The 17,792-nt window shown below is 35.6% G+C and overlaps 1 protein-coding gene across 3 annotated transcripts in view; it reads left to right on the top strand.

Annotated features, from left to right (window-relative positions):
- PLXDC2 (plexin domain containing 2) overlaps positions 1-17,792 on the top strand; it is a 448,647-nt gene that overhangs the window by 368,458 nt on the left and 62,397 nt on the right. For all 3 annotated transcript variants that reach the window (XM_060659212.3, XM_060659214.3, XM_060659211.3), the window contains 2 exons: positions 8,472-8,532; positions 16,953-17,103. In XM_060659212.3, the coding sequence (XP_060515195.2) occupies positions 8,472-8,532; positions 16,953-17,103 (212 nt within the window). The remainder of the gene's footprint in view (positions 1-8,471; positions 8,533-16,952; positions 17,104-17,792) is intronic.

Below are 17,792 nucleotides of genomic sequence, written 5' to 3' on the forward strand. Positions count from 1 at the left end.
AAATCACATGACATCTTATTCGTGCATATGTCATTTGAGGAAACAAATTGAAACTATTTGTCTTAATAGCCTTCCTTCAATTACCATTTCCCAGCCTCAGATTATCATTTATCTTCTTTAAAGAGTGATGGTATTTCCAAAGGAGTTGAAAGTCTTTCATAAATAAGGAGCCAAACTGTCAAAACGTGTTTTTGGCCAGACTCAGATTAATTGCCAGAGCTGTATTTAAGATCAATCAATGAAGAAATATCGCCTTCATGGTGCTGGGATAACAAGTTTGATCTTAAACGTCAATAACCCCTGGTAAACTGAAGACTTCATCTTTAACTGTGTAACCTTTACTGGATAACAAATGTGTCATCAGGCAAGGTGCTCCAACCTTGATTGCACTTGGGAAAAGGAACCAGGCACTTCCCTCAGGAGGCAGCATGGGTGAGATCTCATAGAAGGGAAAACACCAAGGAAACCCCACTGGCTACTCTCGTCTTCAAATCCTAGAGCAGGCTTCTGAAACTGACCATGTGGACAGATGCTCTAGGACTATCGATGTCTGCTTTCATTTAGTAATATGTACTAATCCCAGGGTTTTAAAAAGAGGAATACCTCCAGTAGCCTGCAGTTTCCACCCCACTTAGAAAGTTGACCCATTTAACTCTACACATTTAACCCTAAGATACCCTTTGGGTTTTAGCGGATTTTGTCATTCTTCAGTAAAAGCATTACTTTTAAACTTTCCAAAATTATGATGTATATTGCTTTGTATCTCTAATGAGGGTTGTTATGAGTCTCGGCCGTTTACTAATTCTTCTGTAATCTGGTGGCTGCCTTGTTTTTGCCTCTTAATCAAGCTACAAGTTGACTTCTCATTTTACTTTGCAGTTCTATAGGAAACACAAAGCAGGAAGCAATTTACGATTTGAGAGTCTCCCAAAGCTTCACTTTCTAGCGTACTAACTTCTCCTTGCCTCTTCAACGGCACAGCGCATTGTTGATTAGAAGTGGTGAGAGTAACCGTTTTGTGTTGTTTCTGATCTTGAGAAGAAAGCATTCAGGCTTTCATCATTATGTGTGATGTTAGCTATAGATTATTCATAGATACTCTGTACTATTTAGGAGTACAGAATTTTAGAACCCAAGAATCAAAACCCCCAGAATTAAAATAATGAAAACATAGCCAAATAATAAATTTATTCCATAGTTCAAAGATATATATTAATGCTATTAAGAGCGCTAGTGGCAAAAATCACTTGCTCATCTTGGAAAATGATGGGAAAAATATTTGATAAAATCCAACATTTCTTTCCTAAGTAAAAAAACAGACTGACATAGAAGGCTGAGTATTAATACAATAATAAATATTATTTCACAACCATGAAAAAAATATACTGAACATTGAAGCCCAGAGACATTCCAGTTCAGATAAAGAAGAAAGCAAAGATGTGACTGTTACTATTTTGTAATAGAACTCTATATTTCTGGTTAATGCACAGAGAAAAGAAACATAAATATAAGACATGGCTATTGGAAAGGGGAAGCAACATCATTATCTGTAAATAAAGGTACCAGTTACACAATAAGTACACAGAAATCAATAACTTTCCATGTCAGAAATAACCATTTAGAAAATGCAATGATTAAAGCCCTTTAACAGTAGCAAAATTAGATAAAATAATTACTAACAAATTTAATATGTAGTCCCTATATAAGGAAAAAAAAAAATAAGTTTGATGAGGCACTTAAAAGAACACCTGAAAAAAACATCTTAATGGATGGAAAGCTAGAATGTAGTAAGATGTCACTTATTTCCATATTCTTCCAAATTCACAATAGGACTGTTATTTGGAATATGAGACTGTGATTGTAAAAATCACAGAGAAGAATAAATGAGTGAAACTACTCAAGAAATAATATAAATAAGATCAATGATGGAACAGTTACACTATTAGGTGTTAATCATGATATAAAACCATAATGATGAAATCATTATAGGAATTGTACAAGAAAGAACAAAGCAATCGATGGAAAGGTATACCATTTCAAAAGTAGACATTAGCATATGAGTTTATTATGTGAGAAAATGTACAGTTCCAAACAATGGATAAAGATCTAGTCAACAAATGATCCTGGGACTCTCAGCCACCTGTATTAATAAAATTTGTATATTTGGATGTGGTTCTTTATACCATGTATCAAAATAAATTTAGAATAGATTAGAGAATTAAAACTAAGGAATGAAATAAATAATGGACTAACTAAAAGAGAGTATGGCAAACTTTACTTAATGCCAAGTCAAGTAGTAAGGCCTTTCTGACCCTAAAAGCAAAGAAAGAAACCTCGCAAGGAAAGGTTGAAAAGCAAACATTGCAATGTAAAAATACAAACTGTTTCCTGTAAAAAAAAATCATATTTAGAATAGGAAGGTGAATAACAGACAGGCAATATATTTAACAGAGTTTACTGCTCTCAGTTCATAGAAATCCTGTAAAAAAAAAAAAAAACAAATGAATAACATAATCAAATAAAATAGGGAAAATAAATGAATATACTGTTCAAAAATTTAGAAATACATAGAGCCAGTAAACATGTTTTAAAAGTTTATCCTCACCTGTAATGGAAGAAATGCTCACTAAAGTAAGATATATCATTTTTAATTTATCAAATTGCAGAAAGGATGATGATGAATATTTTTATAAGGTTTAAAATGACATGGGTATTCTCATATGTAGGTTGAATAAATTTTTCATAAAGCCATATGATGGCGTATATGCTGTCATTAAAAATAAACTCTCAAGGGATATTTACAGACATGGAAAAATGCCCAAACTCTGTTATTACTGTGGAAAAGCAAGCTATCACATGTTATGATTCCAATTTGATTAATACATAGGTGTAAGTTAATATATATTCAATAAAGACTGGGTGAGAAATAAAATTAATGATAATTTAGCATTGGATAACACCTACTCTGCCACATGTATGAAAGACAAAATTATGGATATTAGATATCAGACAGGACTTGAACCCAGTTTTCCATCTGAAACTCCTCTACAAAACAAAATGTCTGCATTTTGCGGATCGCTATTCTTATTGGCATTGGATTATGGTTCTGAGCTGCCCCTAATATCAAGAGCTTTCATTAAAGGACAACAAACTCCACATCCTTGCATATTAGAATGATGTAAAATTTCATAATTTGCCTTACAATACTGTCTCTGTAATAGATTACTGTGTAGTTAGATTCATCTGTCATTCCCAGAGCTCTATGCAATGAGTGGTTCAGGCATGAGAATTCTGGAAAATTTTAAGATCAGGTTTCTCAATTTTAGGAGAAGTGGTTTTAGAAGTGAAATCATCCCTCTCATGCTTGAGGCAATTGGGAACGACAAGAATGACCCATATGGGATATAAAATATGATTTTTTTACTATTTTTTAATTGAGAATAATTATTATAATCAACATTTTCAATTTTATGACCTAGTTTTCCAATTAAAGTTTTTATATTTCAAAATAAAATAATTTCCTCATCTCTTACAGCTCCATACTACCTATCACCTATTTTATCTAATGATAAAGTGTCTTATTAGTTATAACCATATAATTATAAGCTGAAATTATAAGCTGAAATGTTTCTGCTTTTTTAAAGCAACTTTCCATGTTTTGAGGCTGGAGGATCATTTTTTACACTTTTGAAGACTGTGGCAAGAAAATTTATTAAATGTACAATTGAATTTTCCATTAAGATAGCACACTCTGTTAAATACGCATAAAGCTGCAAGGACCCTTTAAATCATGAGACAGCTTGATGAGGCATTTGCTCTAGTTTTCAGATCTTTATTTTACAGATCCTTATTCTTATATAATAATCTAGAACAGAGGCCAGCAAACTACAGAAAGTGGGCCAAATTTGACCCACTTCCTGTTTTTATAAATAAAGTTTTGTTGGAACACAGCCACACCCATTCTTTAGGAATTTGTGGCTGCTTTTGAGCTACAAGGCAGAGGTAAGCTGGTAGAACAGAAACTGTATATAGCCTGCAAAGCCTAACATATTTACTCTCTGGTGCTTTTTCAAGAGAACATTCGCTGACTCCTGATCTAGAAACTGACTCCTAACCAAGTCTTAAGATTCTGTGAAGTTTCTTTCCTAAATTCTCTTTTGCAGATGTTTTATCTCAGTGGTGGAAAGGCACATGTTTAACTGTGCAGCAAGAGATGTGCTTCATTCTCAGCCTTTCTGTATACATTCTCACACTTACTCTATTTCCTTTGCCTGAATGTATTACCCTTGCAAAATGAGTCATATTTCTGAAACCCTTTCTATAGAACTGAGATGAATTAAAGATGAGATTTACTCTTTAATCTCTTGATTGGTTACCAAGCCAGGAGAGTATTGTGTGTTTTCTAGGCTGCCTTATTTAATGGGGTTCACTTAACACGGTTCCTGGGTCCTTTGAAATCAGCACCCCATTGAAACTGTGTGGAGAATAGTACAATCAATTTGAAGTGCAGGTCTCTATCAATTTGTTTTAGAATTAAGTAACGCTGAGAAGAGAGGAATAACTTGAAAATAAAAACATTGGAAACCCATCATAGTTAGGAGCTCAGACTTTATTGAAATCAATTTTTGAGGAATATTTGCAAAACCACGTCATCTCTATTTATAAATATTGGATAAAGATTTGACCCATGTTTGAGAGCAACTTAGATGTTCTCTCATAAGATTCTGTAATACTAATTCCCAAAGGTGATGATGAAGGACTTTAAGTATACAACACATTTCACATTGATGTGGGACACAGAATTAACTCCTACACATTTTCCAAAATGCTGACTCTAAAATGAGAATCTCACTTACTCATTTTCAACAGTTGTCGACCTTGCTGCATGTTTACTTCAAAAACATATAGGGGGATTAAAAACAGCTGATATTTGCTAAATGTTGACTATGTACCAAACACTACTTTTAGCCCATACATAACCTCCCTTACCTCATTTTACAGATGAGGAAACAAGCTTAGATAGGACAAATAACTTGCCTAAGGTCTCACTCCTATTTTGTGCCCAAGCCACCACTCTAACTCAAGCAGTTTGACTCCAACCCCTCTTTGACCCATGTACCCCTGAAGTCTAAAATGAACTAAAAGCAGCCAACTGGAGTGTAAGAATAGACACTAGTGTTTGATTTTTGGGGAGGGCCCTGAGAAAGGGTTGCTAACTCTTCTGAGTGGGAAAAAAAAGGAGATGCTTCTTAGAAGAGATAAGCTTAAGTTGAATTGGATTTACTAATTAGAGACAAAGAAGGTATTCCAGACATAAGTAATAACATGTTCAAAGGCAGAGCGATGAAAGAACACAGCACATTCAGGCAGGGGCACCAAGGGGCATGAGAACAGGTTGTAGAGGATGGGCGGGAGGGTAAGAAGGTGCCTGCCATATCAACATTTCATGCAGGAAGTCCACGGTTGTGAAATTTCGGTGTAGTAAGCATCACCTGGGGTGCTCATTTGCAATGAAAATTGCTGGACCCAAACTGCCAGAGAATCTTATTCTGCTACATTGAGGAATTTGCTTTCAACAGGAATTCCAGGTGATTCCAGGGTAGGAGAGAGCCTCTTTGCGAACACTGTTAAGAATGTCAGGAAATCAATACGCTGGAGCATGATATGGTTAATATCATTGGATTTTAGAAAAAACAACGCAGCGGCTCAGTGGAGAGAGGAAGGTGTTCTTAAAAGGGATATTTAGGTTTTGGGTTTTTTTTTTTAAGAATTCAGAGATAACGTAAGGGTGGTTTTCTTAGTGATTGTAACAAACACACACATGCCCACATACACATATAATATACCCTTTTGTTTATATAATTGCTTGTGGATGCAAACTACTAAGAAGTCAGCGTCCATTTGTGCTCATTTTTAAGGCACTGCAAGTTACAAAACTGCATGGGCTTTTCAAGTCAAATGTTTTTGTGTTTTGCCATTCTCAATCCTTTGTACCCTAGCAATTAGTAAACTGCAGATCAGTTAATAGGGAATCAATTGTGAATCAATGAATGAATTTCTTAACTGAATCGTATATTTTCAGTAGGACCTAATTTCACACAATATAACTGGGGGCTTAGTTAATAAATCAAGCAAAATGCAGTGTTCCTGTACTTTTCCTGGGATTAATTTAACAATTTAAAGGGCTACTTACTTAAGATGAAATTTCAGTTGACCTGTAACTTAAGATCTGGTAGTGCCTAGTTAATATATAAGGTAAAAGTTATTAATTCCCACTGGCTTTGAATACATCTAGAAGAGGTAAGTGAATACATTTTAAAAATTATCTATTCCATTTGCTTACTTATAGCTCTCAAAATGGTTTGTGATCAGGTGACTCCCAAAATATGTTTTTTTAGAAAATCAATAATCCCCATTGCAAAAGAGAATGTCAATACGCGTTTCAATATTTAAACAAACGTGAAAGAAAAAAGGAGAAGAAGAACAGTCATCTAATTCATCTGGAATTAAACAGACTCCAAATGTCAAATCTCTTTGGGTAACCGGAGATGGCCTTGACCAACAAGGGATTCTCAAACTTGGGATGGCAGATCACACACTGATGTTTATTCCACACTTAAGCTTATTCAACACAGATGGTAGGCATAAAATAGCTGAGCTCTAATGGATCGTGTCTGGGCAAAATGATAGATACGGTCTTCTTTGTTGACAGAGATGTTTTCACATTCCACTTGAATTAAATTATGCTCATCCATGCCATGGTACATAATCTCTGGCAAGGATTCTTAGAAAAAGTCATCATGTGAACTCATCGCAAAGCAAGTGAAAAAAAAAGTTGCAGAATAGTACTATAAGAAAATATGACAAAAGTTGAATGCTGTCCATTTATTTTGAAAAATGTGTAAGTGTGTATGTTAATATTTATCAATAGGGATTCATATATATTATATATAAATATATACATAGATATTGAAATTCAGGGGTTATGCAAATCCTTAATTTTAACAGACTAGCAAAAATACTTTGAATTTCTAATATGAAAAGAAATTATGTTTTAGATATACTAGGTATGATTTTATATGATACCAATCCTAGCTTTCAAATGTTCACAATCAAGTTTGGTAAATAATACATAAGCACATGAAATTTTATATAAAGGGGAAAAGTTAAATAATAAAAGTAAAATGTGATCACAGCAATTTTGAAGCTTTATCAGAATGGGCACCAGATAGTAATTTCTGGGTCTTAAAAAAAACAAATGGACAAAGAGGGCAGAAAATCATCCCAGTCAAGGAAGACAGTAGGAGTGAACAAAATCTTATTAACCCGGTGCTTGCTGAAATCGACCTTTTAGAGAAGACCTAATTGGAGTGTTTTTAGGAGTTCCCAAGAACATATTCAGGTCCACTGATTCAATGGAAGGACTCACAAAACTCTGAAGAGCTGTTATATTCAAGGTTCCCATTTGTTATAACAAAAGGATACAGATTAAAATCAATACAGGTGAAAGACACATAGGGCAGAGTCCACAAGAGACCAGGGACAAGCTTCTGGTTGTCTTCTCCCAGTGGAGTTGCACAGAAGGCACTTAATTCCCCCAGCAGCAATTTGTGAAAACACACGCCCAAGTGTTGCCAACCAAGAAAGCCTACCCATGCTTTGGTGTCGAGGGTTTTTACAGAGGTCGGTCACGCAGGTATGAATTTCTTTGTGACTATTCTCATCTCTAGTCTCTAGCCCCTCCACGAGGTCATGTTGATACAGCATGGCCCCAGTCTCCAGGTGAATCAAAACAGACACAAATCATATTGTTAGAATAAACTATCTTACATAATCCAAGACCCACGATATACAAAGACACTCTTATCAGGTGGGATATTCCAAGGGCTTAGAGGTTTTCTCCCAGGAGCCAGACAAGGGCCAGTTCTTTCTTTGGAATGTGAGAGTTTCAACACCCCAAACCTGCTGAGTTAATCCTTTACTGCACAGTAGAGAGTTTGCATGACTGTGGGTTTGAAATTTTAAAAACAAAAAAAATTTTTTTTAGAGAAAACAGATAAAAAGACCTGAAATCCTAAAAAATGATGCCTGCAAAAAACTCGTGTATAACCATTGGTTTTGATGGTGAGAAAAAGAAAATATGAGTGAAAAGAAAACTAACCTCATAGAATAGCAATTGGTTTTACCTTTGCTTGGGACCCAGGTGTCCTGCAGAGAGTAGTGGGCGTCAGTGGAGTAATTTGCTGCCATGAGTGATCCTAATTGCACAACTACCTGAGGAACGAGTCCTTACTCACCACCCCGTACATACCTCCCTGCTACTCCAGTTAACAGTTCTATAGAAGAAAGTTCATGTTAATGCTAAACTGAAAATTGGAGAATTAACTAACTTGCCAATCTTTTTCTTTTAATTTCTGCCCCGCACTCCGCACCCCGTATTTTCTTTTCTGAACACTGCGTCCTCTCCAAAGATGTTCCAGTGGATTTGACCGCCATCGGCAGGACTGGGTGGACAGTGGATGCCCTGAAGAGGTACATGTGCTTTATAACCACAGGATTCCTGAGACCAAGCTGTCCTATAGGGTTGCTACATCTTAATGAAAATGGCATCTAATTTAACAAAGATATCCAGCAATTGTTGGGTCCTTAATATATGCCACACAGGGGGCTTATCTCTTTACATGTATTATCTCGATTGATTCTCCTACCCTTCCTGTGACAAGGGAGCTCCCTTCCTGGGAGCTGTTATTGCCCCCATATTATCAAGGGGAGAAGAGGGAGGGGTGAGGGAAGGGGGTGGGGAGGGAAGCCCTGAGGGAACAGAGTTAGGTGTGTGGCTAGGAAATAGAACCAGAATTTGAATCTCACAAGCAAAAGGCAGTTCTCTTAAACACTTGCAGCTTTTCTAAGATCTCGGAAGCCATTGTTCATCTTTTTTGCTCAAATAACAAAACCGATGGTCTGGAGGAAAAGACTGATTGCAGCAAATTGATGTAATATAAGTTAGAAATGGTATAACATGGAAACAGTAACTCCAAGGCAAGCCTGATAGAGACAGTGATGCAATGAAACGATTCAAGCAAGTGCATGCAATTGCAGAAACAGTTTTATCCTGTTCATAATTTTCTAGTGAATTGCATTTACATTGTCATTTCAGGTTATAAAGATATCCTATCAGGTTCACAAAGAAAAGTACTTGTTTTTTCTCCCTGTGTTAAGTGTTAGAGTGTGAATTTTGAATGAAGATTATTAGCAATTATACACGTTTTCTCATTCAGGAAAGCAAATCATGTCAAAGTGCTCTCTTTAAACTGTTAGGGGACCAATGGTTACTAAAGCCTTTTTTAAAAATTAAGGTTTTATAATGATGTCTTATAAATATCTTGAAACAAACATCTTTGAGAATATGCTTGAATTTTAAGTGCCGTATTGCCAACACAGCTTTCATCAACTCTTTGACATTCATTTGGGGGATTAGAGTGATATACACTAATCTATCTATTTCACTTCACTTACGGAACAACATCATTCAAAATGAAAGTAGATTCCTGGAGCCATAGTTGTATTTTCCAATTGATGTTTCTTTCATGTAGTCACATTTGCCTCCATGAAAACATGGCAGTTGAATAGCTGTAGTTGTGCAAAGATCAAAAGTGTAATTCAGGCATCTTACTTTTCTTGCCCACCATGAACCAAGGAAATAGGAAGAATCCATCTTACTTTAAACACCCCTGAACATATCCTAAGTATGTTCTGTGGAATGTGCTGAGCGCTGAAATTACAAAAATTTAAAAAATGACCCCCTATTCCCAAGTATCTCAGAGTCAAGTACATTTTTTAATATCCAGTGTTTCCTTTCAATTATGTAATTAAACTGTCATTTACATTATATTAATTGCATACATTTAATTATGGTGAGCAATTCTAACCTTCTTTTACAGGTGAGTAAACAAAGCCACCAACTGCAGTCCATCTTCTGTGCCTAAAACTAGAGTTAAATCTTTCTGATCCTATGAGATAAATTTACTCCATAAGTACAAATCCTAATATGAGCACTTACTATGTACTGTTCTAAGCACCAATAATGTAAAAATGGAAGAAGTGTGTCCAACAGGTAGTTAGACCACTGAACCAAGGACTGCTTTTAGAGAATGACCTGGGTAGAGAATAACTGTAAGCACATGGTCTTGTTAAGTAACATAAGAGAAGCCTTGCTTGAGGAGGAGATATTCAAGATGATGCCTGAAGGTTAATAGAGCTAAGAAGAGGAGTGGTGAGAGATGAGATTGGCGAGGTCAACAGACCCCCAAGTGTGACAAGTTGAAGGAGTTTAGGCTTTATGCTAAAGGCAAGGGAAGTATGGAGGGTCCTCAAAAAATTAAGAATAGAACTACCATGTGATCCAGCAATTTCACTTCTGGGTATTTATCCAAAGAAAATGGAAACACTAACTCAAAAAGATAATAGCACCCCATGCTCATTGCAGCATTATTTACAATAGCCAAGATATGGAAACAACCTAAGTGTCCATCAGTGGATGAATGGATAAAGAAAATGTGGCATATATGTATGAATACACACACACACACACACACACACACACACACACACACACACACACTGGAATATGATTTAGCCATAAAGAAAGAAGGAAATCTTGCCATCTGTGACAATATGGATGGACCTTGAGGGCATTATGCTAAGTGAAATAAGTCAAAAAAGGCAAATACTATATGATCTCACTTATATGTGGAATCAAACAAAACAAAAACCAAAGGAAAAAAAAACCATCGTGGATAGAAAACAGATTGATGGTTGAGTGGATGAAATTGGAGAAGGGATCCAAAAGGGACAAACTTCCAGTTATAAAATAAATACACCCTGAGGAAGTCATGTACAGTATGGTGACTTCAGTTAATAATACTCTATTGAGCGTTTGAAAATGCCAAGAGAATAAATCTTAAAAATTCTCATCACAGCAATAGCAAAAGTTTGTAATTATATGTGGCAACAGATGTTAACTAGACTTATTGTGGTGATCATTTCACAACATATAGAAATATTAAATCATTATGGTGTACACCTGAAACTAATATAATGCTATATGTATATATTATACCTCCATTAAAAAATAATGGCAAGGGAAAGGATTTTAATCAGGCCTTTTTGGAAGAATCACCCTAGCTATGGGGCGAATGATAACTTGAAGCAGGAGGCCGATAAATTGACTGTAGCTATAACCCAGCCAAAGATGCTGATGATCTGGCCTAAATCAGTGGGAAGGGTCATGGTGACCACAGCTGGGGTGGTGGAAGGATCCGAAGGTAGTTGGGTGAATGGAAATGAGGCCCGTGAACGTGTTTTAAAATTCTTGTTATCCTTTGCTTTTAGAATATCTTTTTAACATTTTATAACATTAATGTACCTTTGAAAAACAGTAAGAAAATGAATACCCAGGATCATGCTACCCAATTTATGAACTAGATTATCCGTGACTAGGAAGCTGGTTGTCTGTGCTGCTCCATTGCATCTGTGCCCTTCCCTATTAAAAATAAATAAAGCTATTTGGAATCTTTAACTTATCACTCAGAATTTTGTTTTATAACATTTATCCCTGTTGGTGCCCGTGATGGTGATCTATTCACTTTTATAGCTATATATTCCATGGTATTAATATGTCATTCATTCACTTACCAAATATTTATTGGGTGCCCATGATGTCACGGGCACTTTTTTAGGTACTGGAATGGGATGGTAAAAAAATAGTCTGACACAACAAAACACCAAATTCTGCCTTCCTGAAGCTTGTATTCTCACAATCATGTTTTCTTCACTCAGTCTTATGGACATTTGTTTCAAGATTTTTCCTCTGACAAAAGCGCCTTGTGCGTGTCTCCTAAGTCAAATGTACACAAGTTTCTCTAATATTCCCAAAAGTGGAATTGCTGAATGTGAGTCAGACAAACGTTCAAATTTGAAAGATAATGCCAATTTTTTTCCAGTGTGTCCATGTACACGACCAGCACAACGCTGGAACTCTTACAGGTTCCCATTATTTCATGGTCGCTAAGATCCTGATTTTGTCGGACTTCTTCATTTCTGCAGACCTACTCGCTATCTAATTTGGTATCTTATTGGGAACTCCATTTGTCTTTCACCAGTTATCAGCGAAGTTGAATCTATTTTCATATTCTTTTTGGCTTCTGTGTTTCTTCTTCTGTCTTTCCTCTTCTGTGAAATTCCTGTTCATGTCTTTTTGTCATTTTTCTATTGAGTAATTCTCTTTTTCTTTTTATTCTAGACCATAGGTCTCCATTGATTATATGTAACAGACATAATACATGTGATATATAACCCCCTTATAAAATTATCTTACTACTTTAAAAAATACATATCAAGATTCTTGGTGGCTTTCTACTTAAACAATCTTACCACCTATAAATAAAAGAGTTTTGCTTATTACTTTTTATACCTTTTTACTTTATTCCTTTTTACTTATTCTTTATACCTTTTTACTTATTTCTGCTGTGTTATTGCTCTAGCTAGTTTCTCTAGGTATATATATCTTCCCCAGATTTTGGATTCTCTTCATTTACTTCATTTTTTATTTAGTTAACATCTATTCTCAATCTAAGGTGTCACATTAATCAGTCTTTTATTGTTAGTTTCTGGGTATATTATCTTGTTTAAGAAGCCCTTTCCTACCAAATTTTGTAGTCATTTTTCATGCATTTTTCTCTTAAATATCTTAAAGCTTTATCTTTTTTTACATCAAAGTCTTTATTCTATTTGGAATTGGTATCTGTGTATGATGTACAATGGGAATCCAATTTTGTGAGGAGCTTTCCCCTTTATAGATAATTTCAAGCACTGTGTGTTGAATAGTCCTTCCTTTTGGCAATTTCTTGCAAAGCCACCTCTTTCCTAGTTTCTACATAACCAGGGAGTTGTTTTCTGGTCTCTCTTCTTCTAATCCTCAATTTGTCAAAACCCTCACTAATGTCACGGTGTCTTAATTATCATCATCTCTTATAGAAATCTTGCTATCTATAGGACAAGTCTTACTTTTTCTTCTTCACAAGTATTTTGACTATTAGGGGACTTTTGTTCTTTAAGTAAATTTAGACTCAGTATGTCTAGATCTGTAATCAATCAACACGTTAATATGTTTATTGGATTTACATTGAATTATGAATTATAGCACATTTCCAATTTGTGAAAAGTTTTAAAATTTATTTTATTATTGACCTCAAATAATTGATTCAATTATTGTCAGAAAGCATATTCTGTACGATACTGATTCTTTAAAATTGGTTGGAACTTGTTCATGGAATAGTACATGGACAATTTGTACAAATTATCTGCGTGTTCTCTAGAAAAATGTGTGTTTTCTAACCGATCAGGCATCAAGTTTACTAAGTACTATTCAATCAGACTTTTCTCCATCCTCTTTATTTTTACCTTCTGAACTCTTTGGAGATAGAGTTACCTTCTTATCACTTCCTTATATCTTTTAACCTCTTCTTTTATATCATCTACCTTTTTATTTCTCTGTGTTGCATCCTGGGGAGTTTCTTCAGATCAGTTTGCCAGTTTATTAAATCTGTCTTCATCTTTTTTGATCCACTATTTAACATATCCATTGAAGTAGTCATTGCAAAAAATGTATTTTTCATTTCTAAAATTTAAATTTTACCTTTTACTAAATCTGCCAAGACATTTTTATTGTCTGTATTACTAATTTTTAAACTTTATCTTTCATTCCTTAAGATATTTCATATATGATTTTTTGTCTGTCTTCTATTGGATGATCACAAAGCTAAAGATTTTCATAGTTTAAATACATGGCTCATTGTTTTTGCTAACTTTGTCAGAGTGTGCTGCTTCTTTTTGTGTTTCTGTTTGTGTCCTTTAATTAGAATTGCATTTTTATTCGATTTTATTCCATGGGAATCCCTAGGACCTAAATAGATGGTGCTTTCTACCAAAGAATGTTTGATGATGAGAACCTGAGAGTTTTAGGGGATATCATATGTCCCTATTTAATATGTGAGGAGAGGTTTAGATTTATCTCCCCCATCTACTGCTGGCACAAGACTTAATCTCCTTGGAGAAATATTTATTTTTGACATGTTTTGCCCTATAGGCAAATTCTACTCTTTTACTTTGTCTAATGTATATTACTCCTACTCCATTGCACACAGCTTTTGCTTTATTTTGTTTTGGGGGAGAGACAACAGAAAGGTACTCTTGGAGATTTTCTTTGTGTCCTGCAAATCCTAGTAATGCTTTAAAATTCGTATTTTATCCAGAATCTCCTTGTTTTATAGAAGGAAGACCATTTAGAGTCCATAGTCTGCCTTTAGTGGTCTGAGCAAAACAATTCCAGGATGTTACCTTAAATATCAGGGTGTTTACTAATAGTATTCTTTTACAATAGAAACACAGGAGGAGAATAGTATGTGGCAAGTTCCATTTCAGTCTTATTGAGTTGGAGATGTCTGTGATATCCACATGCATATGTTAAGTCAGTAGATGAATATTTGGGTCAGAAATCCAAGAGAGACATATGTAATGTTGGTATGGATTTATGTAAATTAATATAAAGATGTGAATTGAAATCATGGGTGTGGTGGAAATTGCTAGTGAGAATGCATATAGCAAAGAGATTAGTCAAGAAAGATCCATAAGAACTACCAACACACAACAGGGAGACAGAAGTAAAAGGAAATAAAGGAGTTGTTAGAAACCTATCAGAAGACTGGTGAGGAAAAATGTCACAGAACCCTGGGAAGTGGACAGGTGTGCCCCTCGCTATGAGATATCAAGAATATAGACAATTTCATGCAAAAGAAGATATTAGGACCACCAGCATGAGGAGTTTCCAGTAAGTTGTATTGAGTAAAAACAAGATTTTTACAAGTGGGGAAAGTGGGAGTCTGCAAAGACCAGGACAGACCTATCTCTCTGGAAAGATGACTGAATGGAAGAGAAAGTGGGGAAATGTCAGGGTGTGTTGTAGAGAAGGAGGACTGAGTTTTTAAAGTAAGATTGGACATGCTTGAGTGTGTTTAAGCTCTAATGGGAACAAGGCAGTGGAAAACTCAAGATTGTAAACATTGAAGAGAAAGGATTGTATTAAATGAGCAAGTTCACAATGCCTGAGAAAAGTGGGCTGAGTTGGGCCACAGTAGAGGTTGAGAGAATAGCTATAAATACTGAGCCTCTTCCATTATAACAGAAAGGAAGAGGGGTAGGTCAGTACAGATTCAAGCAAGAATGCTGATTTGTAAAGAAATGTAGAGAATTCTTGCTTATGATTCTTATCAAAGAAATAAAAGTGAGCCCATGGAGTAAGATTGGGACAGGCATTATAGTTTTTGGTAGAGTGGAGTGGGTTTGAAATTGATACAGAGGACAATGGGAGAAGAGACCAGCAGAGTAGGACAGAGTTGCCAGGCAGCACGGAAGGCCTACTGAGGTGGTGGGAGGTAAATTTATGGAGCTCCCAGTCAGAGGCTGTGTGATCGTTCTCCAGCTGCTCATGGCTTTGTTGCAGGCAAGGAAAAGGCAGGTTTTTTACTCCATTTAGTATTGGGGGTTTTCTGAAAGGATGCTGTGGGAAAACAGATAAAACGGGGCAAGAGAAGTGAAGAAATTGAAAAGAGAGGTTGAAGTGATGGAAAAATAGGAGACTGGACTTTGTGCATAGTCAAAGGAGAAGCAGAATCTGAGTGAGCACATACATGGAGAGATTGGAAAGAGGACAACTGGATCTATGATCTCAAAACACAAACATCTCCAACTGCAGATGAGGGCCAGACTGTGGGGGCAAGAACTGATGTGGAGCTAGCAAGGAGATCATTAGGTCACTGGGGCTGAGAAGATGTGGGAACCAACAGTTGAAGATTGAATGACCCCCAGGATATTGGGAATTGCAGTGGAGAAGAAATCTGTATCTCACCCTTTGTAAAAGAGGAAGCCATCTCAGGAACTCTTGCTGAACTAGTAATAAGTGCCTTGTATTTCATTAATGCCAAGAGAAGTTTAAGAAAGGAATTTATTTAATCACAATTTTCTAAAGTGGGGTGACTACCACCCATGTGCAGACTGATTATCTTCTACCTGAGACCCTACCAGAGGGATGATGTCCTTTGGAGAACAAAGAGGTTGAGAGAGAAACACCAGCTTCTAAACCATGAAAGTTTGGGTGGTGGAAATTGTTGCTGGTGAATGTCGTAGGATTTATTTTTGTGGGCTATAAATAAAAATAAAATATATATCTTTTCCTGGTGTCTTCAGTCTAGCTCTGCTAGGGAGAAATAGGCTAAGTGATTACATGGGGGCCATCCAATCTTTCGTTTGGGTGATTTTGAATATTTTGTAATAGAAAACAAAAAAATTAAATACTCATTCAATGTGTGGTGGGTTAGTTTTGAAACAATAAGGGAATATGGAGCACTTTACCAAATTTTTAGAACTTGGCATTATTGGTGTGAAGCGCCTTCTTCACACACCCAAGCATGGTTTTTTTTTTTTTGTTTTTTTTTTGTTTTTTTTTTTTTTTTTTACCCAAGCATGTTTTAATTCTTATCTGTATGAACATGTTTTTCTCCTTGTATGAACTTCTTCCTCATGACATCATGTCTTTTATATAGAGATTGATACAAGATTTAGGGCAAGATAAATAGTAGTATGAAAGAGTAAGAACAGAAATGATGAAATCCAAATATCTGAAGATGGAAATGCTTTGTTGCATCCAATTTTTTCTCATCTTTTATATACTTTGTAAATTATTAAAATCTATAAATTTTGTTCTCTTTAAAAAATAACGTATTCCTCATCTTGATATGAAAGCCCTTAATGCTTCACAGCCCAACTTCTTTGATGTAATTTTTTAAATACACGTGTGATCACTCTTAAATTGTTTTCCTATTTGTTTCTCTTATTAGTCAAAAGAGAAGATGTGTGAGAACACAGAGGCAATGGAAAGTTCTTCTCAAACCACCACAACTGTACAAGCAACAACCACAAAATTCAGGGTCTTAACAACCACCAGAAGAGCAGCGACATCCCAGCTGCCCACCAGTCTGCCCACAGAAGGTGCTCTGGATATTTTTGCTTTTTTCTGAAGGAGGGGAAAGTCACTGTATTGACAGGTACTGGAGTAGCTCTCTAGAGAGAAAGTTATCTTTTGGCAAACTGGATTTCTAAAGGACTTCTAAAGGGGAAAAGACAAAATTATTACAGAAGAAAAAGATGTGCTGGGATTCTTGTAACGTATGACACCTTTTCTTAAGACTTAGATTTCATTAGCGATCTTGGCTACTTTCCTCAATAGAAAAGAAATACAGACTTCCTTTTATATCGGTAAATTTTGTCGTAACTCAATTCAACATTTCAGTCACAGGAGAGAAAGGCAAAATGCATATAAAATGTCCAGTGATTTCAGCTTCTGAAAATAGATAATTCTATTTAAATGCCATTCTAATATTTACCTGAATACAGTCAGTAAAATATGTTGGTCTATAATCTGTAGAGGGACACTGTGTATGTCACAGAAATTGTCTTTGAAAAACATTTCCTCTGTCAGGGAAGACAAAACTACAAGAGAATATTGATGCAGGGGACAACTCATTGAGGGAAGAAGGTATATTAGCCAAAATATAACCACTTATTCTAAATGACACCACTAGGGAGAAATGTGAGACCAGTTGGCCAAGAGTAGGCTCTGATGGAGAAAAAATAGTCTTACTTATTTATGGTCATAAACCTGGCTTTCGTTTGAATAA

Source organism: Panthera onca, chromosome B4 (genome assembly GCF_046562875.1).
Source record: "Panthera onca isolate mPanOnc1 chromosome B4, mPanOnc1 haplotype 2, whole genome shotgun sequence".
Taxonomy (NCBI): Eukaryota; Metazoa; Chordata; class Mammalia; order Carnivora; family Felidae; genus Panthera; species Panthera onca.